This window comes from Hemicordylus capensis, chromosome 5 (assembly GCF_027244095.1).
Source record: "Hemicordylus capensis ecotype Gifberg chromosome 5, rHemCap1.1.pri, whole genome shotgun sequence".
NCBI classification, from domain to species: Eukaryota; Metazoa; Chordata; class Lepidosauria; order Squamata; family Cordylidae; genus Hemicordylus; species Hemicordylus capensis.
In genome coordinates, this window is record NC_069661.1 from 196,932,076 (window position 1) to 196,957,366 (window position 25,291).

The 25,291-nt window shown below is 44.7% G+C and overlaps 1 protein-coding gene across 15 annotated transcripts in view; it reads right to left on the bottom strand.

The window, feature by feature from the left end:
- PPFIA2 (PTPRF interacting protein alpha 2) overlaps positions 1-25,291 on the bottom strand; it is a 461,781-nt gene that overhangs the window by 273,216 nt on the left and 163,274 nt on the right. For 2 of the 15 annotated variants that reach the window (XM_053251930.1, XM_053251927.1), the window contains exon 1: positions 21,564-21,703. The exons of 11 other annotated variants lie outside the window; for them this stretch is intronic. In XM_053251930.1, the coding sequence (XP_053107905.1) occupies positions 21,564-21,647 (84 nt within the window). In that variant the 5' untranslated portion in view covers positions 21,648-21,703. Of the gene's footprint in view, positions 1-20,937; positions 21,009-21,563; positions 21,704-25,291 lie in introns of those variants that run through there. 2 more of the 15 variants (XM_053251933.1, XM_053251937.1) reach the window with 2 other exon arrangements.

Consider the following 25,291-nt stretch of genomic DNA (forward strand, 5'->3'; position numbering starts at 1 on the left):
AGTAAGAAGTGGGGTCCCCCAGGGATCTGTACAGGGACCAGTGCTTTTTAATTTATTCATAAATGATCTAGAAGTAGGGGTAAGTAGTGAGGTGGCCAAATTTGCAGATGATAGCAAACTCTTTCGGGTAGTGAAATCCAAAATGGATTTTGAGGAGCTCCAAAAGGATCTCTCCAAACTGGGTGAGTGGGCAACAAGATGGCAAATGTGATTCAATGTTGGCAAGTGTAAAGTGATGCACATTGGGATGAAAAACCCCAACTTCAAGTATATGCTGATGGGGTCTGAGCTGTCAGTGACTGACCAGAAGAGGGATCTTGGGGTCGTGGTGGACAGCTCATTGAATGTGTCGACTCAATGTGCGGCAGGTGTGGAAAAGGTCAATACCATGCTGAGGCTCATTAGGAAGGGGATTGAAAATAAAACTGCTAATATTATAATGCACTTATACAAAACTATGGTGCGGTCACACCTGGAATACTGTGTACAATTCTGGTCACCACATCTAAAAAAGGACATTGTAGAACTGGAAAAGGTGCAGAACAGGGCAAACAAGATGATCAGGGGCCTAGAGTACCTTTCTTATGAGGCAAGACTACAACACCTGGGGCTTTTTAGTTTAGAAAAAAGATGACTGAGGGGAGACATGATAGAGGTCTATAAAATCTTGCATGGTGTGGAGAAAGTGGATAGAGAGAAATTCTTCTCCCTCTCACATAACACTAGAACCAGGGGTCATCTCATGAAATTCATTGCCAGGAAATCTAGGACCAACAGACGGAAGTACTTTTTCAAACAATGCATAATCAAATTGTGGAATTCTCTGCCACAAGATGTGGTGACAGCCAACAACCTGGATGGTTTTAACAGGGGTTTGGATAACTTTATGGAGGAGTGGTCTATCATCGGCTACTAGTTGGAGGGTTAAAGGCCACCTCCAGCCTCAAAGGCAGGATGCCTCTGAGTACCAGTTGCAGGGGAGTAACAGCAGGAGAAAGGGCATGCCCTCAACTCCTGCCTGTGGCTTCCAGCAGCATCTGGTGGGCCACTGTGTGAAACAGGATGCTGGACTAGATGGGCCTTTGGCCTGATCCAGCAGGGCTGTTCTTATGTTCTTATGTACTGGACCAGGCAAGTTTGGTTCTTGCAACTCCAAATGAGCGCCCGACTCCATTCAAATTAGAATTGGTTCAGGGGTGTTAGCAGGCATAATTTTTTAAGTAGTTGTATTCACAACTGCCGCTGGGTTCAACAGCCCAGGGGGTGCAGCTGCGGCCGTCCAGAGGGTGCTGCTGCAGCTGTGGGCGGGGTCTCCAGTTGCTCCCCCCTGCTCACTCCTGCTAACATGGCAGAGAGGCATCTTCAAACGTGGTGATTCTCTTTATTTAGCAAGGGGAGTAACTGGCCCTATCCACCCCCAGCACAGTACCTCCATTGACTGTTGCTGTTATCTATCTTACGTTTCTTTTTAGATTGTGAGCCCTTTGGGGACAGGGTTCCATCTTAATTCTTTGTTATTTCTCTGTGTAAACTGCCCTGAGCCACTTTTGGAAGAGCGGTATAGAAATCGAATTATCATTGTTGTCATCATCATTATTATTATTCCCCTCCCCCCGTCAGCTTCCCCCAGTCTCCGAAGGGTGATTTCAAGCCATTTCAGCCCTTTGAGAATGCATGCTGATGGCAGATTTAAAAATGGCCATTGCATACTCTCAAAAGCCTCAAAATCGGCCAAACCAGCTTTTCAGAGACTGTGGTGACGCCAGCGGTGGTGGTGGTGGGGAGGGTGGTTAGAGTCCTCCCATGGCTGTAGCAGCACCCTCTAGGCTGCTGAACCCAATGGCAGCGATGAGTATGACTTTTTAATATTAAAAATTATGTCCACTAATACCCCTGAACCATCCTTGAACCTCCTGGGAGGTTCATCTCAACCTCGAACTGAACCAGGCTGGTTCAAACTTGAGCCAGTTCAAGCTGGCTGTTGCAGTAATTCAAATGAGAGGTATGGTGATCTGTACTCTAGACTTTGTAATTAAAATTGGCTGTGCTTGGTTAAGTGTTTTAGAAAGCTTTACAGCTATGCTTAGCCTGTGTTCACTGTATCCTGGAATATTCTATATAAAAATAAAGTTAAACAATAAGGAGCACAATAGATCCACAGATACTGCAGTAAATTAATATTTCATAACAAAGAAGATAAACAAGCAAAGACACAAAATGACTTTGTATGATATAGTCACAGGAATATTGAGAACTGCCATCTACTATGTTAGACCATTGGTGATAGTAGTAGCAGCAGCAGCAGCAGCAGTAGTAGTAGTAGCAACAGCAGCAGCACTAGTACTGTCACATGTCTTCATAAGAATGTAACCGATTCCTTATATGGAGAGAGGCTATTCATTCATTTTGATAACCATCAATCTTTGTAAAATTAATTTTGATAATGTGAGCAATACAGTAAGATACTATCAAAAATCCTAACTGGAATGTTCATATATTATCCCATATTGTTATTCCTTTGATAACAGTTTTTTCTTGGGATAAGATGGATTAGTTTTTTTAAAAAAGCAAACAGAACTTCTTCTGATTCTAACTAAAAAAAAGCAAACAGAACCTCTTCTGATTCTAACTCTTTGCTCACTAGTTCATTCAAAATTTAGGGGGGAAATCTCAATGCAGTTTTTGTTCCCTTGGTGGTTCATTCTATTCTCTCTGTTTCAACATTCAGCTATGCAAACAAAAAGAAGTCAGTTTAATTTTAGTTCTCAGAATCTGAAAAGTCAGTTTAACTTTACCTCATTCATAATATAATCACATTTGCCCACTAGTGGATAAAATTCTAGTCTACCATAATTTACTATCAAATTTTTAATAGCAAGACTTCTTTGGGTATGGGTAAGTACAACACATAAAGTTGCCATTAGCTCCAATATCAGTTCTATTTTAGCCATATTCACTTTAACTCTCGTAAGTAAAACAAAAAACAAAAATGATTGTGAGACTCCGACTCCTGGGAGCATTAGTTGCTCAAACAGCATATTTTATTCTAGTTCATCAGATTGTGGCAAAAGTGGCTTATCAGAAAAATATTGGATCAAAACAAATGATAGAAATGATTATTTGTGTTGAATGGTCAGCCCATACAGTGTGCACTTTGTGAGGTTGTTTATTCTCTTCTGAAGAATTATAGGCTTTAACAACAACAACAAATATTTATACACCGCTTTTCAACAAAAGTTTCCAAAGCGGTTCACATAGATAAGTAATAAATAAATAAGATGGCTCCCTGTCACCAAAGGGCTCACAATCTAAACAGGAACGTAAGATACTCCAGCAACAGTCACTGGAAGTGCTGTGCTGGGGGTGGATAAAGACAGTTATTCTCCCCCTGCTAAATAAAGAGGATCACCACGTTAAAAAGGTGCCTCTTTGCCTAGATAGCAGGGGAGACTGCAGATTCAAGGAAGGACCATCAATGTACTAATCACACTAAGTCACACAGTTCAATCCAAACCAAACTCACGAGACCTATTATGAGAATGAATGAATAAATAAATAAATAAACAAGCAAGCAAGAATGCTTTGCTGTTATGAGAATGACCTGTGGTGAGCCTCAAGCTCATGTATTCTCCTTCTCTTTGTGCATGGGGCATATTAGAAGCTCCTTCTAGTTTGCCATTTTGTCCAAAAGAAGCATACAATAGGCCTAGTCACATATTATGTTCAACACACATAAAACCTGTGTACAATGTATGCAAATACAGATTTAGACATACATACCTTTCTTCACAGATTATGTTGAATATATGTATAACACTACACTTCCTATATCTGCCATGCATTTGAGGGACTTGTACCCAGGTTTAGCTTTAAAATGAACACATGTCCAGTGGCCCTTTTCAGATATTATGTTGTACCTGCATGCAGATGTCTGTATACAATACATGAGTAAATGACTATATAGTACCTGTGTTCATTTTATCAATGAACCTGGATACAGGTCCCCTGAAATGTAGGATACAGATGGGAAATGTACTGCCATACCTGTGCTCAACATAATATGCAAATAGCTATCTGCATACAGATCTCGAACTTGTGTATACTGTATACTGATTTTACAAATATTTACCATAATGTGATTCACAGAAAAACATGTATGTGGATAGAGACACCTGGACACACATATGATGTAATTTCTGAATATGACTTGTTTGTGCAAACCAGGATTTGAAATCAGGATCAATTGTGGTTCCACAGCAAACTATTGTTTGCAAAAGGACAGTTTGCTGCATTCAGACAAACTGGCCAACTACGGTTTTTTAACTAGAAATGGAAACATCCGATCTTCTCATCCTCATGCACAAAGAAGAGTGGAAGAGAACACATGAGACATAGACTTGCTCTCACAACAAACAACCCTGGTCTGCTGCTATGGCTGGACTGAACTGCTTTGTGGTATAATCTAGGGGTAGATGCCCTCCATAACCACACTAACAGAGCACAATGTTTCAAACACGAGAAAGAAAGAATCAGAGACCAGCCAACTCCTAAAAAGCTTCAGGTTTACTAGCAAATCTAACCCTAGGGAAAAAATATTTCCCATTCCAAACACAGTAAATTATTCAGTAGGAGTGTGCTATCATTTTCATAATGAGTAGGAACAAAAATAAATGTTTTCATTCATTTTGCAATCAAAATGAATAATATAATGCAGGAAAACAAAACAAGTGAAAAACAAAAGAAAATCAGTTCATTCCCATGTGTTTCCATTTGTTTGACAGCTGGCAAATACAGGCCTTTGGTGCTCAGCAAAGATTTGTGGCCAGTGAGAGAAGCCTACATTTGGCAGTATCCTGTCATTGCTATCAATTGAATCAACCTCTGCTTAATAGACAGCTATGACAGGAACAAAATCTCTGCCTGCTCCAAAACTCCTGGTCTGTGTGTTGCAGGTGGGGGAAAGCAGCAACTCCCTTGAAGGTTCTCCTTCCAGAGGATCTTTCTGGGCTACTGCTTTCCACCACCATGCATTCTGGAGCTGGCAAGTTCTTAATTCCTGCCATTTCTACCAACTGAGGCAATATCTGCCTAAAAGGTCAGGAGAAGCCCAGTGGGGCTAATTGCAGCCCCTGGATGTCTGGCCACTTTTAAAACTCCATGCAGCCAAGGTAGCTTCCCCTGAAACTGGTCTCCTTTTAACAGCCACACAGACAGGAGAAGCACAGTTAATCCCAATAGAGCTAATCCTGGCTGTCCCTGGCCTGCAAAACTCTTCCAGTGCTGACTGCCTTTGACAGCTGCACAATACCAGGATTAGCACTGATAGAATTCCCTGGTTCGCATGCAGCTGTCAAAGGCAGTCCAGCTTTTTGACACTTGCACATGGCTAGGGGAAACCTCTGCAGGCTAAGCCTGGCTCCACACAGAAGTCAAAGGCAGCCCTGCATTGGGGGAAGTTTCCAAACTGGGCACAGCCACAAGAAGGGCATTGGGCATTAGAGCTCTTGCCAGCACTACTGTTATCAGTAAAGATGTTAGCAGAGTTCTCCAAGCTTGGGTTCGACTACTCCAAGCTTGGGTTCGACTACAAACCTTGGAGACTCTGAACACTTCCCCCTCCAAAAAAGGGAGAATTACCATTAGCAGTTTGCATGGAACTGGCACAGGTGGTTCGGTTTGGGTTCGAATAGATCTTGAACTGAGCAGTCCAGTCCGCTCCGCAAGCCAGTTGTTAGTACCAGCGGCAGTTCAGTTTGAGCTGTAAAACTGGATTGAACCAGATTGAACTGGTTTGATTGCCCTGCTTATAAAGGGGAATCCGGTTAGGATTCCCCCTTAACAAGCAAAGGAGGATTGCCCATCTAAAAATGGGTTCAGGGGGGTGGGTGAGAAGGCACCTTACCGGCTCTTGAGGTGGAGGTTGTGACTGAGCAGCGGCTCAGTGGTAAAATGTGTATTTGAAGGACTGATGGTAATAGGCACAATTTTTCTGAGCCTCATATTGGCCCAGAATATCTCTTGCTCATCTTTTCAGGAAGAAATCATTTCATTACTGAGTTAAGAGGTAAACAAAAGAGTTTGCCCATTCCTATTTATGAGGAAGATTACAAACACTATTTTCTTTCTTTAGCATGCAACAAAAATGAAAATAAATTAAAATTAAGCAAACCACGAAAAATGAAAATGAAATTAAGATTTAAAATGAAAACAAAAACAAAAAATGCAAAATTGTTTTCCTTGCACACATCTCAGATCTCTGCATAAGCAAAATTTTTGATATTAATAATGATCAAGTGAAACCATCCCCATGCCCTATAATAGTTTGTTCTCTTGTCTTTCTTGAGCAGTAATCAGGCAACCTTTGGAGGAGAGAATATTGGAGACAATGATAATACTGGAGAACCAGTTCTGTACAAGGCCATCCATCCATAGCCCATCCTTCCTCACACATTTGAAAGAATGGGGACCTTCAACTATGCCTACAGACATTTCAGGCTCTTCACCTGTTTGCTGTAAATAAAAACTCCCTTCAGCTTATAATAGTTGGTAACCACTATTGTTATAGATAAGAGAGATGGAATAGCCAATATTTGGTCATTTCTGCACCAAGGAACAATTTACATTCAAAATACCAGTTCCTGAACAACTATCAGGTGTATTTGTTTCACAATGGATAATCTGCACCAAGGAACAATTTACATTCAAAATACCAGTTCCTGAACAACTATCAGGCTTATTTGTTTCACAATGGATAATCCCTCAGATAGAGGGAAAATATGTTTGAAAAGGCTATTTTGCACTTCCACTGTGCTCCTGTATTTAGAGATACATCACACAAAAGTGATCAATTTCCCCATGAATATTCTTCCACACGCTAGACTTTTGTGTAGCATGGCAAAAATGTGGTAGGACAGGATGATAGCCTTGGCCTTAGCCACTTAGCTACTAATGACTATACATTGTCCTGCAAGTACATTCCTGTCTGTTTTATATAGCATCAATTCAACCCTAAATCCAAGAAAAATACACAAAGTGCCAGTGAAGCACTGAGCATAAGAAGAGATTTAAACATCATCAGATGGTTTTAAAGACTTAAAGGATTGATAGTGCTCCTTTGACAGTCTTAATTACTCCAGATTATATCCTTCCTTTACAAGAACCAATTATTGATGTTCCAAGAAAACAAACAAACAAACAAAAAACAAACAAAGCATGAGGCTGTGTGCTCAGAAATATGGAAAAATTCCAATATTCTTATTGTTTAGAAAACTGCTGAATTAACACCACATGGGCAACAAGTGGAAAGTTCAATCAGTGCATATTCTGCTCAGAATCCACCACACACCACCCCCAATACACAGGTACAGATACTCAACATGTTTTCTCTCCTGCACAATGCTGCCATTAATTGTCAGCATATGTCCCTCAGAATTCCCGTGCTTGGACAGCCCACGATTTTTCAGTCTTTGTGATTTGGGGTGAGATGTGGAAATAAATATTTTTCAACCAAAAAGCAACATTTTCCTGCATAACTTGAGGATCCTACAGGAGCCTACTCCTGCCAACTCCTCTTTCTTTTTTGGCACCCAGCACATCTTCACAGAACATACCAGGAAAGGGAGTGATGGGCATTCACTGATAATGCAACTGGTTGTGGAATGGCTCAGAGAAGGGTTCTCAAACTAAGGCTCCAATATGTTGCTGGACTACAACTCCCATCATTCCCAGCCACAATGGACTGTAGTCCAACAACATATGGGGATCCAAGATTGGGTACCCTTGCCTTAGAGCTTCAGTTTCTGGCTGATATTTGATTCTGGCATTTGATATGCAGCTATTTTATATTAAGCTGTTAATTCATACACTCCATTCTTTCGACTGAGAAAAAAACATTTTCCTTGTTCAGGCACACATTGAATTTTGGATTCCAAGGAACAGATGCACTTTGCAAATGTTGCAGAAAGAAAAGGAACTTAGCCAAGGTTTGCTACGCTCACTTTGCAATGGGAATAAAGTTTACATTCCTCACTGACACCTTGTATCCTGACAGCAGAGTTCCCTTTATAGTGGTTGTGGCTGGAATGAAAAAATGCACCCATTCTGACTGGACACAGCTCAAGGTTGCTCTGGATCAGTAGTATCTTCCCTTTGGCATCTGTTCATGACAACAAGGGAAGTGGAGGGAAAGCTTAATTAATTCAGGGCTATAAATATCAAGGCAATTATGTCACTCTTAATAGTCTGTGTGTAGAGAGCCAAGGTCTCTAAGAGCTGTGGCCAGGCATGGAGGATGAAAAAGAGCACAACAGTGTCCGTTACACAATAGAACACTGTGGTTATCACAGCAGAATGTAATCAAGTAATATTCTCCAACTTTCAAGATACATTTCCCCCCATACATTCCTACACATTGAGGCTATAAACGTGAGTGTGCAAAACTGGGCTAAGGGAGCCCAGCCCGGTTTTGTATGCTTGTGTGAGCCACCAAGATTGCGTCCGATCCTGGAGGCTACATGATGGCAAACCCACCAAAGTAGCCTACTGCTAAAGGGCTCATGTGATTTCTTCCCTCCTCCTATCACATTCTTCAATTCACTCCATCATTTCCTGGTTCACAATAACTGTAGTTTGCTACTATGAACTGGAGAGTCTGAGGGGAGGAGGGAACACAGACGTATGGTTCTGACAGCCAAACCATGGTTCGTCCATGGAAGTGACAGTGCTGCCAGGCAAGCCATCTCTTTTTTCTCCTATTATTTTCCATATATGAAGACTTGGATACTTACGTTCTTGACTTATGGAGTCGTCTATGACAATCTTGGGTGCTGTACTTGAAGCTATTAGTTGATTTGGACTAATGGTCAAAACTGAAAACGGTTATCCTGTTACATCCTGTGGACAAGAGCCTACGCGGTCCAGAAGGTGGTAAAGTAAAACAAGCAAAGCAAGGCAGGCCAGGGCAAAGTAAGGCAGATTGCAGCATCACAGACTAGGGATGTGCACAGAACCAGGTGGGGGTGGTTCAATGGCGGGGTGGGGGTGTCACACCTTAAGGGTGGGGGAGGGTTATCCCACCTTACGCTTTTCCCCCATCGGGCATGTGCATGCGCACGCCTTGCGCACGTGTGTCAGCGACTTCTGGCCACTTTCGGCCAGGGAGCAGATGGGGTGGCAGGGAGGTACACTGCCACCCCATATGACTTTACAAATACTGAGCACCAGCAGGGGAAAAGCAGAGGGAAGGGTAAGTGCGCCCTCCTCCGCCCTTAAAGTGCAACCCCCCCTTCAAATGTCAAACCTCTCAGTGTTTGAACCATAAAAGGGCCTCCAAACAGGTTTGTGCATATCCCTACCACAGACAGCTTTGTGGGGCAAGTTGATCTGACAGCAGAGGCTGTCTGAGCTCTTAAAAACCTATGAGCTCAGGCTACCCTTCCTGAGCTCTGCCCCCTTATCTGGAGAGTGGAAACCTTAAAGGGGCAATCATCTGGAGTCTGTCACTCTCTGCTCTATTTGCTCCTGCCTAGCTTGTTGCCAGTGCTGGTGTGGAGATATTAGGGAGTACAACAGTGTGGGAGGGGCTGGCTCTTACAAAGATTCCAGTTCCAAAGGTGTGCTGTATCCTATCTAGTTATCTTAAGTTATGCAGTTTGTTTGGACATTTATCCCAAAGGGGGATCCTGTATAGAGTGTGGGGGAGGAGTCAGAAAGGAAAAGGGAGGGAAGGAGAAAGGGAATCTCCTTTTGAACTTCTAAGAGGACATAAAGCTACCACCAAACTTACCCAATGGCAACAACTGATGGGGCTTTCTGTGCCATCTCACCCCAAGGATGCAGTGATTCATTATTGGGTAAGTGAGTAGCAACAAAAATACAAATTGTATGTGGATCAGAAACTGTTGTGATTATTTTAGCAAAGAACAAACAAAAGAAGCTACCCACTCCAGTTACAGAGTAGAGTGCAGAGTTTAGTTGATGAAGCTATTTAAAAAACATGGATGGATACTGTTGTACAATCTAAATGCTAAGTTGGTTTGTTGGTGAAGTACATTTGAGATAGGAAAGACCTATTCCATCTATCAGCTATATAATGAATAGGTGGGGGGGAGAGAGAGATGTTTCCACCTTCTCTCTAGGAAGAAAGGAAGAGGACTGACTCACCACAGGAAGTACCTGAGGAGGCAAGGCAAGGGTCATGGAGTAGAGGCAAGCAGGGACAGGTAAAGAGAACCTCACTAAGCACCTCTACTCCCTATGCCCCCAGTGGTCATTAGGATAGTCGGTGCAAAATGTCGATGCACTGGAACTCCATCAACAACAGAAACGGGGTGCAAAACAGTGAACATTTCAGTGGGGGACTTTGTTCAAGAACAGCTGCCTTATAAAGTGAAAAGGGGATGTTCTTGATATTCTGGACCAAAACAAATAATTGAAATCTGAGGACATTCTGTCCTATTTGATGATGGAAAGAAATTGAATAGTTGAGACTTTCCAGCACGCCTACTGTGAGAGAAGAGGAAGTCTGATCTCAAGAGAGGAACTAGAAAGGAATTTGATCTTGCCTCCAGTTTTGACCTCACAGATGAGGCTGATGAAAGTGATGGACAATTCTTGGTATCAGAAGAACAAACAGCTCCTGTGCCAGAGAACCCAAGACTTAGGAGACATGTGTGTGACAGGAGACTACCTAAAAGACTTCAAGACTTTGTCATTAGATTTTAAATCAGTTCAGTTTTTGGTTGATATAAAGGTGAGGGATGTGTTGTAGCCCATCCAGTTATCTTACGCAGTTTGTTAATTTGGAAATTTGTCCCAAGGGGGATCCTGTAGAGAATGGGGGGGGGGAGTCAGAAAGGAATGGGGAGGGAAAGGAGAAGGAGAAAATATGTTGCTGGATAAACCTTTAGTTAAGCCCATATACATTTTTTTTAAATCTATCTATCTATCTATCTATCTATCTATCTATCTATCTATCTATCTATCTATCTATCTATCTATCCATCCATCCACCCATCCATCCATCTAACTATCTATCTAATTTGTACACCACCCCAAACTTTCATCTCTGGGCAGTTTAACAATAACATAAAACCAGTTAAAAACATATACAAAAACTTAAAAACAATTTAACAATTTAAAAATAAACCAGCGATTAAACCCAAAAATATTAGGAGCTGAGAAAGCTTGGGCGAAAAGATGGTTTTTCAGGTGTTTTTTGAAAATTGCCAGAGATGGGGAGGATCATATCTCAGCAGGGAGCGCATTCCACAATCTTGAGGCAGCAACTGAGAAGGCCCGTCTCTGTGTAGCCACCAAACGGGTTGGCGGTAGATGGAGACGGACCTCCTCGGATGACCTCAGTGGGCGGTGGGGCTTGTAATGAAGAAGACGCTCTCTTAAATACAGAGGGCCTAAGCCATTTAGGGCTTTGTAAGTTATAACTAGCACTTCGTATTTTGTCCGGAAACCTATTGGCAGCCAGTGTAACTCCATCAGTAAAGGATGGTCTCTCCGAGATGACCCAGAGACCAACCTGGCTGCCGCGTGTGTATTCTTGTGTATATGAGGGAAGCAGCTATAAAACAAGGTGCTACATCTGACAGTGCATTTTGGTTCTGCTACCACTCTGACCACTGCCTGCCCAGCAGTGATTTCACTGGCTTGTTTGCTGCTCTTCCTCTTCCTCCTCATGTTTGTTCCAGCCCATTCACCCATGCATCCATACAGCAAAGAGGACCAACAGTAGAAGCAAGAAGAAGACTGACAAAATTGCTGATGGGCAGGTGGAGTGACTGTGAGAAGGTCAGAGTGGCAGCTGTTGCTGCTGTTTCTTCCGAGCATTACTGCCCAATTACCCATCTTGCCATAATAGGCCCAGCATCAATGGGGAGTAGCAAACAAGCTGATAAAATTATTGCTGGATAGGCAGCCTCAGAGTGGCCATAGAACAGGGGAGACTGATGTGGTGACAGCTGCTCCTCCCCCTCCTCACTGTCCAGAAGAGGGAGCAGGTGGTGACTTCACTGTCCAGAAGAGGGAGCAGGTGGAGGGAGCAGGAGGTAGCAGCAGCCCTTCACATTTTAAGGTTGCCCACTGGGGAGGTGTTCTGCCTGATGGCCCCCAAAACCAGAAGCCAACATTGTAAGGGACTGAAGAAATTAATTTTGAAGAAATCTTTTTCATACCATTTGAAACATGTGCAAAAAATATGTAAAGGGAGAGCAGAATTGCACCTGCTATCCCTGCCCCATACCTCCTGGATATAAGTTCTGGGGCACATTATCTACATTTATACAAATTGCACACACATCCATTCTGTGCATTATCTGGGATTTTGCAGACATTTTGCATACATGCATACATTTTGTCTGGGGCCCCTAGGGAGCAGTAGGGAAACTGTGAAAATGTCTGGCAAGAGCTCTGTCCTAGACATGATTTTTAATTGTTTAGGACTATTGCATGAAATATTTTGCTAAGGAACTAGGTCACTTTCGTAAGTGACACTAAGAACATTTCTTAGTCTGGAAAGTTTCATTTGAGAATGTTGTTAATGTGAGATAGAAAACAGAATGTATTCATTCATTTTTAAATGAACTGTGAATGTTATATTCAGTTGAGAAATATGACTTTTAAAAGAAGAAATGTTAGCAAAAGCACCAGAAGCACAGAGTCATCAATGCTTGTTGACCCTTCTTCGAATTGCCAGATGCCCTGTTTAGTACATTAGTAGTAGCTGCCAATCAATACTAACAAATTGGCTTGATAGAAGATAGATGGGACAAAGGTATCCAGAATTTATTAATTAAAATAACAGTATTTGCATGAGTCTCTGAAGAGATTATCTCAGTTGGTCAAGAAAAGGACACGAGTTTGAATTTAATTCGCAAGTTTAAGTGGCATTTTGTTTCTTTAGGTTACATGTTAAGCAAGGGGTGGGGGCAGAGGCTCATGGATATCTTCTCTACTGCTTCACAGTACATTAAAGGCAAAGATTTACATCAAAATCCCTTCAGCGACTGGAAGAAACAAGAAGTGATGTTTACTGTCATCTGAAAGCTTTAAGGGATTTATAGCCAGCTCCATATCCACTATTGTAGAATAAGGATGGGGAGATTGGTGTTTTTTTCCCCCTTAGGTGGGGAGTTTATTCTGTTTCTCTTTGGAGAAGGGTTACTTTACCAAACCACCTCCAAAAATCATTTGTTCTCATTTATTCAGGCATGCTCCAAGGGGAAAAAACTGACAGCTGGATGCATGTGTGAACTACTTGGAATTTGTAAAAAATTTAGTTTTGCAGGAATTTATAAATCACACTCTCACACCTTTATGTTTTCTGTAAATTGCTACAAGTACAAAAGTCAATGCCAGAATGATTTACTTGTTTTAGCTATTAAGCACAACATACTAGGATCTGGTCTGATGCCAAGCTGTGCTGCTGTATAATTCCCATTAATTTAAACAGCACTTGCAGAGCATAAGTTAAATTGTTCCATTATTTGAAACTGATGAATTGTATCCTAAGAAGTACAAGCATATAAATTGTAAACCACCTAGAGACTTTGGTAGTGAGCGGTATACAAATTTGTTAAATAAAACAAACAAACAAACAAATATCAACTCTTACACAGGTGAACTTCTCTGCCTCCTCTACTTGAGGACAGCTCCATGAGCTGCCCCCATCCCCAAGCCATTCCTGGGGAATGACATCCTTGGGAATGGCACTGAATGCAATGAAGAGAGCTGAAGGAGGGGAGAATCCCCAGAAACAGAGCATAAGCACTTTCCACATGCAGCCTCCATCTGGAATCTCCCCTTCCACAGCAGCTTGCCTGTGATCCATCCAACATGGTTCCCAAGGGGCTCCCTGATCTCCAGGAGCAGTTTCTCAGGGGGCTCAGGGAGCTGATATAGTGATGAGGGGGAAGGGAAGACCACTTGTGCTACTTGGCATACAAGGGCAGTCCATTCTTTCTGTGCTAGCTGGCTATTCCTTTGTTAGGCAGATTGCTGGTTAAGAGCCCAGGATGATCAGCTGATGGGAGATAAGGGTTAGAAGATAGTTTGGTCTCTCATTCAGCCACAGAGAGACCCTCCACCAGAGTTTAGAGAAGATGACATCCCTCCAGCTGAGTGGGAAGGGGGCAGATATAAGAGGTTATACACATGTGCACACATGTAGAAACAACAGTTTTGCAAAGTCAGAAGTCCTCTCTATTGTTCTCTCATTAAAATGAAACTAAAGGCAAAAGCACTGTCCCTGGAACTTTTCAAGACTCAGGGGAGTGGTGATTGCACAACATTATATTTCCTAGCTTGGATAAGAACAGCCCAGCTGGATCAGACACAAGGACCATCTATTCCAGCATCCTGTTTCACACGGTGGCCCACCAGATGCTTCTGGGGAGCCCACAGGCAAGAGGTATGTGCATGCCCTCTTTCCTGCTGTTGCTCCTCTGCAACTGCTATCGACAGGCATCATGCCACTGAGGCTGGAGATGGCTCGCAGTCACCAGACTAGTAGCTATTGATAGACTTTTCCTCCATAAATCTGTCTAAGCCCCTTCCACCCATCCAAGCTGGTGGCCATCACCACATCCCATGGAAAAGAATTCCATAGATTAATTATGGTCTGTGTGAAAAAGTACTTCCTCTTCTCAGTCCTAAATCTCCCAACTTTCAATTTCATGGGGTGACCCTGGTTCTAGTGTGGTGTGTATGTGAGAAAACATTATCTCTGTCCATTCTCTCCTTGTCCAATCCATGCATAATTTTATACACCTCAATCATGTCTCCACTTAGTTGCCTCTTTTCCAAGGTAAAGTGCCCCAGATGCTGTAGCCAAGCCTCATAAGGAAGGTGCTCCAGGCCCCTGATCATTTTGGTTACCCTCTTCTGCACCTTTTCCAGTTCTACAATATCCTTCTTAAGATACAGTGACCAAAGCTGCATGCAGTACTCCAGATATGGCTGCAGCATAGATTTGTATAAGGGCATTATAATAGTAGCATTTTTATTTTCAACTATCAATCTATATATATATAATTCTCCTGGGTGTGCCCAGGAAAAATGCGTCCCGGCAGCCCAGCTGATTGGCTGGGCTGCAGGGGGCGCCTGATTGGTCCTGGTGGCACACCCAGGAGAATTATGCGAGGCGGCGGCGGCCATGGCCAGGGAGCCAGGCAGTCCTAGCCGCAGAGGTGGGGTGGGCTGGGCCCGGCCATGGAGGCGAGGTGGCGGGCCTGGCGGCGGCACTCTGGGGCCAGCGGCGGTGGCACCCTGGGGCCGGCCGCCGGAGGAAAGAGGAGCAGGTTGGGCCGGCGGAGGAAACAGGCTGGGCCGCAGGTTGGGCCGGCGGAGGTTGGGCCGGCGGAGGAAGCAGGTTGGGCCGCAGGAGGAAACAGGAGCAGGTTGGGCCGGCGGGCGGAGCGCCGCCGCCGCCGCCAGGAGGAAAAGGGGTGTGTGGAGGGAGGAGAAGGCCATGGCCGGGGAGACATGCAGCAGGTGGGCCCAGACACGGGGGCAAGCGGCGGCGGAGGATTCAGCGGCCGTGCAGGCAAGCGGCGGCAGCAGCAGCGGGCCTGGCTGGTGGCCGCACAGGAATGGCTGAGGACGCCAGAGGTGGCAGGCGGGCCCGGCAGCCGTGGAGCCAAGTGGCGGCGGCAGGCCTGGCCGGCAGCAAACAAGAGGCAGCATTGGGGGGCATGGCCAAAGATTGCAAGAGGCGCAGCCTGAGGGCAAGTGGCGGCGGAGGACCTGGCGGCCGTGGAGGCAGCATCCGCGGGCATGTCTGGGAGGCCAAAGATTGCAAGGGGCCCGGCTGTAGGGGCAAGCGGGGACAGAGGAGACGGTTGACAGGCAAGACTCAGCTTAGTCTCCCACACTGTATCGGCGGGGAGAAAACTGAAGGGCTGGTGGGGGGGGGGAAGCCACAGAGAGCCAGACTGTGAGGAGAAACAAACACCAGATCTCTCCCCCCGCCCCGCCCAAGTACTACCTTGAAAAACATCGGTCCAACAGTAGCCACACTCAACACTAAAAACAAAAACAAAACCGCCAAGGACTTCTAGGGCAAACACAGGGGTAAGAGCTAGGGAGGAGAAAGATGTTCTGTGTGATTCCATAAAAACATTCAAAGAAACAAACAAAAAAACCTGGGGGCTTTTAGAGACAACACTGGGGAAAGAGGTGAGGGAGATGGCAGGTGAGACAGAGGGGCAGAAGGCGGGGAGATGGCAGGCGGGACAGAGGGGCAGAAGGCGGGGAGATGGCAGGCGGGACAGTGGGGCAGAAGGCGCGGAGATGGCAGGCGGGACAGTGGGGCAGAAGGCGGGGAGATGGCAGGCGGGACAGTGGGGCAGAAGGCGCGGAGATGGCAGGCGGGACAGTGGGGCAGAAGGCGGGGAGATGGCAGGCGGGACAGTGGGGCAGAAGGCGGGGAGATGGCAGGCGGGACAGAGGGGCAGAAGGCGGGGAGATGGCAGGCGGGACAGAGGGGCAGAAGGCGGGGAGATGGCAGGCGGGACAGTGGGGCAGAAGGCGGGGAGATGGCAGGCGGGACAGCGGGGCAGAAGGCGGGGAGATGGCAGGCAAGACACTAGGGCAGAAGGCGGGGAGATGGCAGGCGGGACAGAGGGGCAGAAGGCGGGGAGATGGCAGGCGGGACAGTGGGGCAGAAGGCGGGGAGATGGCAGGCGGGACAGTGGGGCAGAAGGCGGGGAGATGGCAGGCGGGACAGTGGGGCAGAAGGCGGGGAGATGGCAGGCTGGGCAGTGGGGCAGAAGGCGGGGAGATGGCAGGCAAGACACTAGGGCAGAAGGCGAAATTCTCACAACCAGCCAAATTATCACAACACAACTCCAAAAAGTAAGTAAACTACCGCACAGAAGCTCTGTGCGGGTTCAGCTAGTTATTTTTTATTTTCATTATTCTAGCATGGAATTAGTCCTTTTCACAGCTACCATGCACTGAGATGGCATTTTCAACGAGCTGTCCACCATGACCCCAAGATCTCTCTCCTGGTCAGTCACCGACAGCTCAGCTCCCATCAGCATGTATGTAAAGTTGGTGTTTTTTGCCCCAATGTGCATCACTTTACACTTGCTTACATTGCATATGCAATTTTGTCACCCACTCTCCCAGTTTGGAGAGATCTTTTTGGAGCTCCTCACAATCCGTTGTGGATTTCACTACCTGAAAGAGTTTAGTGTCATCTGCAAACAGAGGCGTAACTATAGGGGGGGCAGGGGGGGCACGTGCCCCGGGCGCCATCTTTTCTGGTCACGTGGGGGGCGCTGCCATGACAAAAAAAAAATATTTTAAAATATTTTTTTTAATTTTTTGTTAATACAAATGTTTCCTGCTCAGTGCAGCAGTGCTGCAGCAGTCAAGGGAGCACGTCGGCGCCTCCTCCCCCACAAGCGGTCCCTTCTGCGCCGCCCGCACCCCCCCCCCCATTGCTTTGCTGGCGCCTGGCGGCCAGTCAGTAGCCTGGCGTGGCGGCGGCAGGCACTTGTGAGAAAAAACCTAAGTATAATGTAGTATGTTGGGGGGGGCGCCAGGGGGGGCGCCATTTCAGTGCTTGCCCCGGGCACCGTTTTCCCTAGTTACGCCTCTGTCTGCAAATTTGGCCACTTTGCTGGTCACCCCAACTTCTAGATCATTTATGAACAAGTTAAAGAGCATTGGTCCCAGTACCGATCCCTGGGGATCCCACTTCCTACCTACCTCCATTGTGAAAACTGTCCATTTATTTCTACTCACTGTTTCCTGTCCTTCAATCAGTTACTGATCCACACATGAACCTGTCCCCTTATTCCATGACTACTAAGTTTACTCAAGAGCCTTCAGTGGGGAACTTTATCAAAAACTTTTTGGAAGTCCAAGTGTACTATGTCAATCAGATCACTTTTATCCACATGCCTGTTGACACTCTCAAAGAACTCCTTGATCACCTTGAACTTGAGAGGTTCTCAGTACAGTGATCATAGGATAGTTGAGCTCTTTGCATATGTTCAATGTGTATGGAAAAGGAGGTGACAGTTTCCCAAAGTACACACATTTATTGTACCTGCCTGCACAGACGACACACATTTAGTGTATGTGTGTGTACACAGACAGAAAAAGTACAGACTTTTTGCAGGATTCCTGTCCACACATACAAAAGACCCACATATATGCTCTGTGCAGATACTAAACACATGTATTTTAGGGGTGGGGGCTACCACCTCAATCCCACTTTCTCTCCCCACATTCACATTCAATGTACACACACTGAATATCTGCAAAGAATGTATGCCTTTGTTCTTTTTTTACTGACAGCTGGGTCCTGACTTACTCTCAGATTATCTGATTCCACGGAACACACTCAAGTTTTTCTGAACAGCTAAATCCTGAAAATTCATGGAATGCAGTTATATATGTCACAGTCATTTATATATCTATTTCTGTACCATCTTTAGATGTGTATACTAATTTGCTGAGCAGTGAGAATGAGTCCCTGGAGCATACTATTAAATACCAAGTAATGGTAACTTGTCATTTTTTTAAAATTTTAGCATTCTGTCATGAACATCCAGGGTATGCCAAAAGGGTGATTCAATTTTGTGTTGAGAAACCAGACACCAGAAGTGGAACATACACAGAACAAAATGCTTATCTAAATCATACGACGTGTGAGGCACATTCATCATTTACCATACTTCATGAGAACAATATTTAGTTAAATTATATGACAACATCTGTGCACACCAGGAAGCAAAGAGGTCCTCCCCCCACCCTTTCCCACTGAACAGATAATCCTCAATCCTTTAGCCCTGGGAATAATCTCCTTCAAAACTCTCTTCCCATTATGGATGGTAAGAACTATTTGATTTAGGTGAATAAAGGATCTGCTGATTTATTCTCCTTGGTTTACAACTCTATAAATATATCTGCATTAAAATAAAGACATAGCAAACAATAGCATATACCTTTCCTGTAATACTGTCTCTTATTTGTGTCTTAAAATATTCCTGAATCAAATCAGATGCACCAAAAAGATGCACAGAAAAAGGCTGAGAGTTGAAGCTACCATTCCAGCTGTTCTGTGCTACTCCTACATAATGATATTTATCACACATTTTTAAAGCACCCGTAAGAAGGACTGAGCCTTTATTATGTTGATTAATTTTCTGTGCTCTGAATATGAGACACAGAAGGAGGTTGTCTCCACATAAAAGCTACAGCACTTCCTGCTATTTTTATTTACATGTGATGTTAAATACGTCAGTGTGTAGTTGCAAATTTAATTTTACTTATGAGTAGCAGCCATGCTGGGCTACATTCACAGCTCTACCTACCTCTCTCCTGCCAAAAATATCTCCTCCAGATTGGTGATTTAACTCTAAAAGTGCCGTTGTAACAAATGGCAGAGTTAAATACTCCGTAATTCAGTGCTGCAGCTTCAGTCCAAAACACTGCCCTGTGTTGCTTCTATTCACAAATAAACTTATACCTATAGCTACAGCCCCATTTACATATTATGTAGGATACTTGTACATTGAGTGTACAGTGTACACAGGTAAAGATCTGTATGCAGGTACAGTTTTTCACATTATGTTGAACTCAGGCACAGCAGTACACTTCCTATCTGTACCATGCATTTGAGGGGCCTGTAGCCAGGCTCACTTTTAACATGAACACTGGTACAGTCATTCACACAAACACATGTACACAGGTGTAATCTCAAATCTGTATCTGTACCCTCATACAGCACAATGTCTGAACTGGGCTTACAAGCTGACATATTTAGTGCCACTTGTAGTTTGTCTTAAAGGCGTTTTTCATTTATTGTACTTTTTGTGAGAATTGGGGTACATTAAAAATATTTTTAAAAATAAACGAGAAACAAACACTGATAAAATTACTGCAAAGAAACATGACAATTAACATAGCCATGGCACTGTGACATTTTGCCTTTTGTTAGTACCAGTATTGTGCTGTTTATATTATAGTGTGGTGTAGCCAGCATGGTGTAGTGGTTAGAGTGTTGGACTAGGACCAGGGAGACCTGAGTTCAAATCCCCATTCAGCCATGATACTAGCTCGGTGACTCTGGGCCAGTCACTTCTCTCTCAGCCTAGCCAACTTCACAGGGTTGTTGTGAAAGAGAAACTTAAGTATGTAGTACACTACTCTGGGCTCCTTGGAGGAAGAGCAGGATATAAATGTGGTGATGATGATGATGATGATGATGATGATGATGATAATAATAATAATAATAGCAATACCAGGGGATAGCAGAATAGAAAAAAAGAAATAGAAAAAAATCACAAAATACAAAGATCTACAAATTGAAATTGAAAGACTGTGGCAGAAAAAGACCAAAATAATCCCAGTGGTAAATGGCGCCCTGGGTGCAGTCCCAAAACAACTTGAAGAGCACCTCAACACCATAGGGGCCACAGAAATCACCATCAGCCAATTACAAAAAGCAGCTTTACTGGGAACAGCCTATATTTTGCGACGATATCTATAATAACCAACAGTATTGATGATAAAATTCTGGCATCCCAGGTCCTTGGGAAGGACTCGATGTCTGGATAAAACAAACCAGTCAATAACACCTGTCTGACTGTGTAAACAAGAAATAACAACAACAACAACAATAACAGTGTTTTCAAACTGATGTTTATAGAAGTGTCTAAGTATGTGCAACAACAACCTAATGGCACAGTGGGGAAATGGCCTGATTATCAAGCCAGAGGCTGGCAATTCAAATCCCCACTGGTATGTTTGAAACACCTATATCGGGTAGCAGCAATATAGGAAGATGATGAAAGGAATAAAATCATACTGTGAGGGAGAAGGCAATGGTAAACCCCTCCTGTATTCTACCAAAGACAACCACAGGGCTCTGTGGGCGCCAGAAGTCGAAACCGATTCGACGGCATACTTTACCTTTTAAGTATGCCCTGGAAGTTGATTGAAAGAAGCAGCAGTGAGTCCCCTGCAGGAAGGTTAAGGAAACCCTGCTTGGAATGAAGGAGGAGGCAAACAGTTATTAGAGTGGTGGCAGTTTAAAAAAATCAGTTGGATGACAGTTGGTCAGATGGCGAAGAGGGGAGAAAGTGAGCCAGAGGCTTGGATAGAGAAGGATTCTGAACAGAGAGTGATTTCTCTGGTGAAGAGAGAAGTGGGGCTTAGGTGGAGGCAGGGGTGAATCTGTTCTCCATTGGATAGCCAAGGCCTGTTCAGGGGCAGACATAACAGTCCACAGGAGAGAAACTGAGTAGGAATTCTATAACCAAGCAAGGCACCTCAACCCCAGAGTGGAGAAAGATCACCAACATATCTGTACACTATGACAAAACTTTGCTTCACTATGTGTATAAATCTTTGTGCTTATTAGGGGTGTGCATGGGACCGGCTGATTTAGTTCAGTTCGAGTTCAGACCGGACCTGAACTGGACTGAGTCAGTTCGGTCCAGCACCCCCTCAACCCCACCCCTGATTTGGTCTGGTCCGGGAGAGGTTCGCGAACATTTTTTAAAAAAAAAATTTAAAAAAAAATTTTTTTAACTTACCCTCTCTGGTGAAGTTGTAGGAGGCAGTGGAGTGGTGATCTGCGGAGGGTCCTCCTCCCCCCGCTGGCATCCCTTGATGCCCATACCAGCCAACCAGCCAGATCTACAGCCGGTTCAGGCCTTCCCCCTCCGGAGACTGCCGCACCTGCACAATTGGCCTCTGTGTGGCCTGGGTCAGAGCCAGCTGACCGGCTGGTATGGGCATCAAGGGAGGCTGGTGGGCAGAGGGGGAACACCCGCAGATCCCGCCCCTCGCCACCTCCAACAACTCCCTTGGAGGGGATAAATTATATCTATCTATCTATCTATCTATCTATCTATCTATCTATCTATCTATCTATCTACGAGCCCCCCAAACAGTCAGGGGGTGTGCAGTCTGGGGTCAGACCGAACAGGGGATGGTTTGGTTCAATCCTGAACAGTCAAACCAAACTGGTTTGACGTCAAACACGTTTGATGTTGAACCTGTTTGCACCTCTGTTGCCAGATTTGGCTTTTTAAAAGCCAAATTTTGGGTTATGGCCCATTTGACTCATGAGTATACCCCTTAGGTTCTGGCCACACTGGTGTGCACATCCCTAATGCTTATGCACTATGCTTAAATCACTATCAGATTAGAGTCCTATGTGGAAAGGGAAATGCCGGATGTTCAAGCTGGTTTCAGAAAAGGCCAAGGAACAAGAGACATCATTGCTGATACATGCTGGATAATTGAGAAAGCCAAAGAATACAAAAAAGAAGTCAATATGTGCTTTACTGACTACTGAAAAACCTTTGATTATGTCGATCATGTCAAGTTGTGGAATATCCTTAGGAAAATGGACATCCCAGAACATCTCATTGTTCTCATGAGAAACCTATGTTTCTCCATAACAAAGCTGTATACACAAGGCTGTATGCTTTTTCCTTACTTATTTAACTTATATGCTGAATATATACTGAGGAAAGCTGGATTTGAAGAAGATGACAGTGGCTTTAAAGTTGGAGGAAGAAACATCAATAACCTGCACTACACTGATGACACCACTCTGATAGCTGAGAATGAGGATGATCCGCAAGCTCTAGTAATGAAAGTCAAGGAACACAGTGAAAAAAATGGGACTACAACTAAATGTAAAAAAGACTAAACTAATGACAACGGGTACAGCAACCAGCTTCAGAATTGATAATGGAGACATTGAAGTGGTAGATAGCTTCTGCCTTTTAGGATCAACCATCAACAGTAAAGGATCCAGCAGTCAAGAAATACGCCACAGACTAGCACTTGGTAGGTTGCAATGAAGGCCTTGGAAAGGATGTTTAGATGCCATGATGTGTCTACATCTACAAAGACTAGAATCGTTCGGACAAGGTTTTACCTATGACACTCTATGTATGTGAAAGCTGGACTTTGAAGAAGCAAGATAGAAAAAGTATTGACGCTTTTGAACTTTGATGCTGGAGAAGACTTTTGAGGATACCATGGACAGCCAGGAAAACAAACAAATGGATCATAGAACAAATCAATCCAGAAATTTTCACTCGTGGCACAAATGACCAGGCTCAAACTATCATTCTTCAGACACATTATGCGAAAACTCAGGTCCCTTGAGCCCATAATGCTAGGAAGAGTTGAAGGAAAGAGAAGAAGAGGACGACCAGTAGCAAGGTGGATGGACTCAATAATGACAGCAATGAATGCACAACTGTGAGACCTTAAAGGCCAAGTTGAAGACAGATCATCCTGGAGAGAACCTATCTATGTGGTTGCTAAGAGTCAACACCGACTTGACAGCACTTAATCAATCAATCATGCACCTCTACAACTTCTAACTATCACAGTTAAAGAACTTTTGCTGTACAATGAAACCCTGTTTTTTCTAGGGGTGTGCATGGATCCGCGGAGCTGCAGTCCAGCACTGGGGTGGGGGGTTCCTTTAAGGGCGGGGGAGGGTCTACTTACCCCTCCCGCTGCTTTCCCCCATCCGGCGCCCATATTTTTTTAGTAATTGGGGTGGCAGGGTACCTCCCTGCCGCCCCTTCTCCTGGCGCTTGGCTGCAGTGCAAAAGGCTTTTAGAAGCCTTTTGTGTGTACATGCACACACAATTTCTTTAGTAATCGGGGCGGCAGGATACTTCCCTGCAACCCCTTCCCCCGCTTAGTGCAAATGGCTTTCCCTGCTGCAGTGCAAAAGGCTTTTGGAAGCCTTTTGCACACGCACCTGTACTTTCTTCAGTAATCGGGGCAGCAGGATACCCCCCCTGTCACCCCTTCTCCCGCTTCGCTGAAAAAGGCTTTTAGGGGGGAAAGCCTTTTAAAAGCCTTTTGCACTGCAGCCAAGCACCGAGAGAAGGGGCGGCAGGGAGATATCCTTCTGCCCCAATTACTAAAGACAATACGGGCGCTGGATGGGGGAAAGCGGCGGGAGGGGTAAGTAAACCCTCCCCCACCCTTAAAGGAACCCCCCACCCCAATCCATCCGGAGCGGTCTGGGCACATCACTAGTTACTTCATTTTGTCAAATGTGCTTTGTTTCATCTCCCAGATTACCTGAAGGGACACTCCCATGCTACTACACAAACAAGTGGTGGGATAAGAGAGAGTTGGTCTCAGATCCTGCCTACTCAGATCTGAATGGTGGCAGCAAAGGATCCCTGAAGTAGGATGAACCCCTCCCAGGCACCAACATCACAATAACATCACAACTTCCTATGGCCTCATTCAGATGTAACGGCTAACCGCAGTTAATCATGACCGGGGTTCCAATTCTTACTCAAATTTGTGCCGCTAATGTTCACCGAACCACAGCCAGTCAAACTTTAGTTGTGGGACAGGTAGCCCCTCTCTGCTGCTCGGCCTACTAGGCTGATCCCTGCCAGCTCCATGGCCTGACTGGGCAGTGTCACCGCATCAGTGGCTCGGCCCCAATTGGCCACATTCTCGGAATGTGCTAAGCGTGATTGTGCATTTCTGGAGTGTTCCGCCCACCATAACCTGGGAAGATGTTGTGAGGGGTGACCCCGGCAAAGTAGCCCATCAAATTCCTTCTGTCCGGCAGCTTGCTTCCGGGTGTAATGACAGTCTCATGAGAGGGCCAGTCTACTGGGGATGTAGATCAGTCTTGCTTGTAAAATGGCAAATCCTCACCAGTGGACTGTGAGCTCATGAGTATAGCCAGCCCACTTAAACATCAGGGAAACCAAAGGGGCCACTCTTTAGTGGGGCCCTCAACTATATTTGTTACAAAATAGAAACCCCTGCTTACAGAGCAAAGAGACATCATTTAAAGTGGTGATTCTCTTATATTTAGCAGGGAGAGAGCAACTGGCCCTATCCAACCCCAAGACAGCATCCCTCCTGTTGCTGGTGTCTACCTTACATTTATTTTTCAGATTGTGAGCCTTTTGGAGACAGGGGACCATCTTATTTATGTATTATTTATTTTTTCTATGTAAACCGCTTTGAGAATTTTGTTGAAAAGCGGTATGTACATATTCGTAGTAGCAGCAGCAACAGTAGTAGCAGCAGCAGCAGTAGTAGTAGTAGTAGTAGTTAGGGATGTGCAAAACGTTTCGGGCACAGATCGATCTGTGCCCGAAACCAGCAATTTCGGGTGATTCGGGGCCGAACCGAATCACCCCCGATGCCCCCCGATATATTTTATGCCTGAGCCGAATCACCCCTGATTCGTGCCCGAAAAATTCGGGTGATTCGGGATGACGTCTCTTTGAATTTCCCGCCTTTTTGC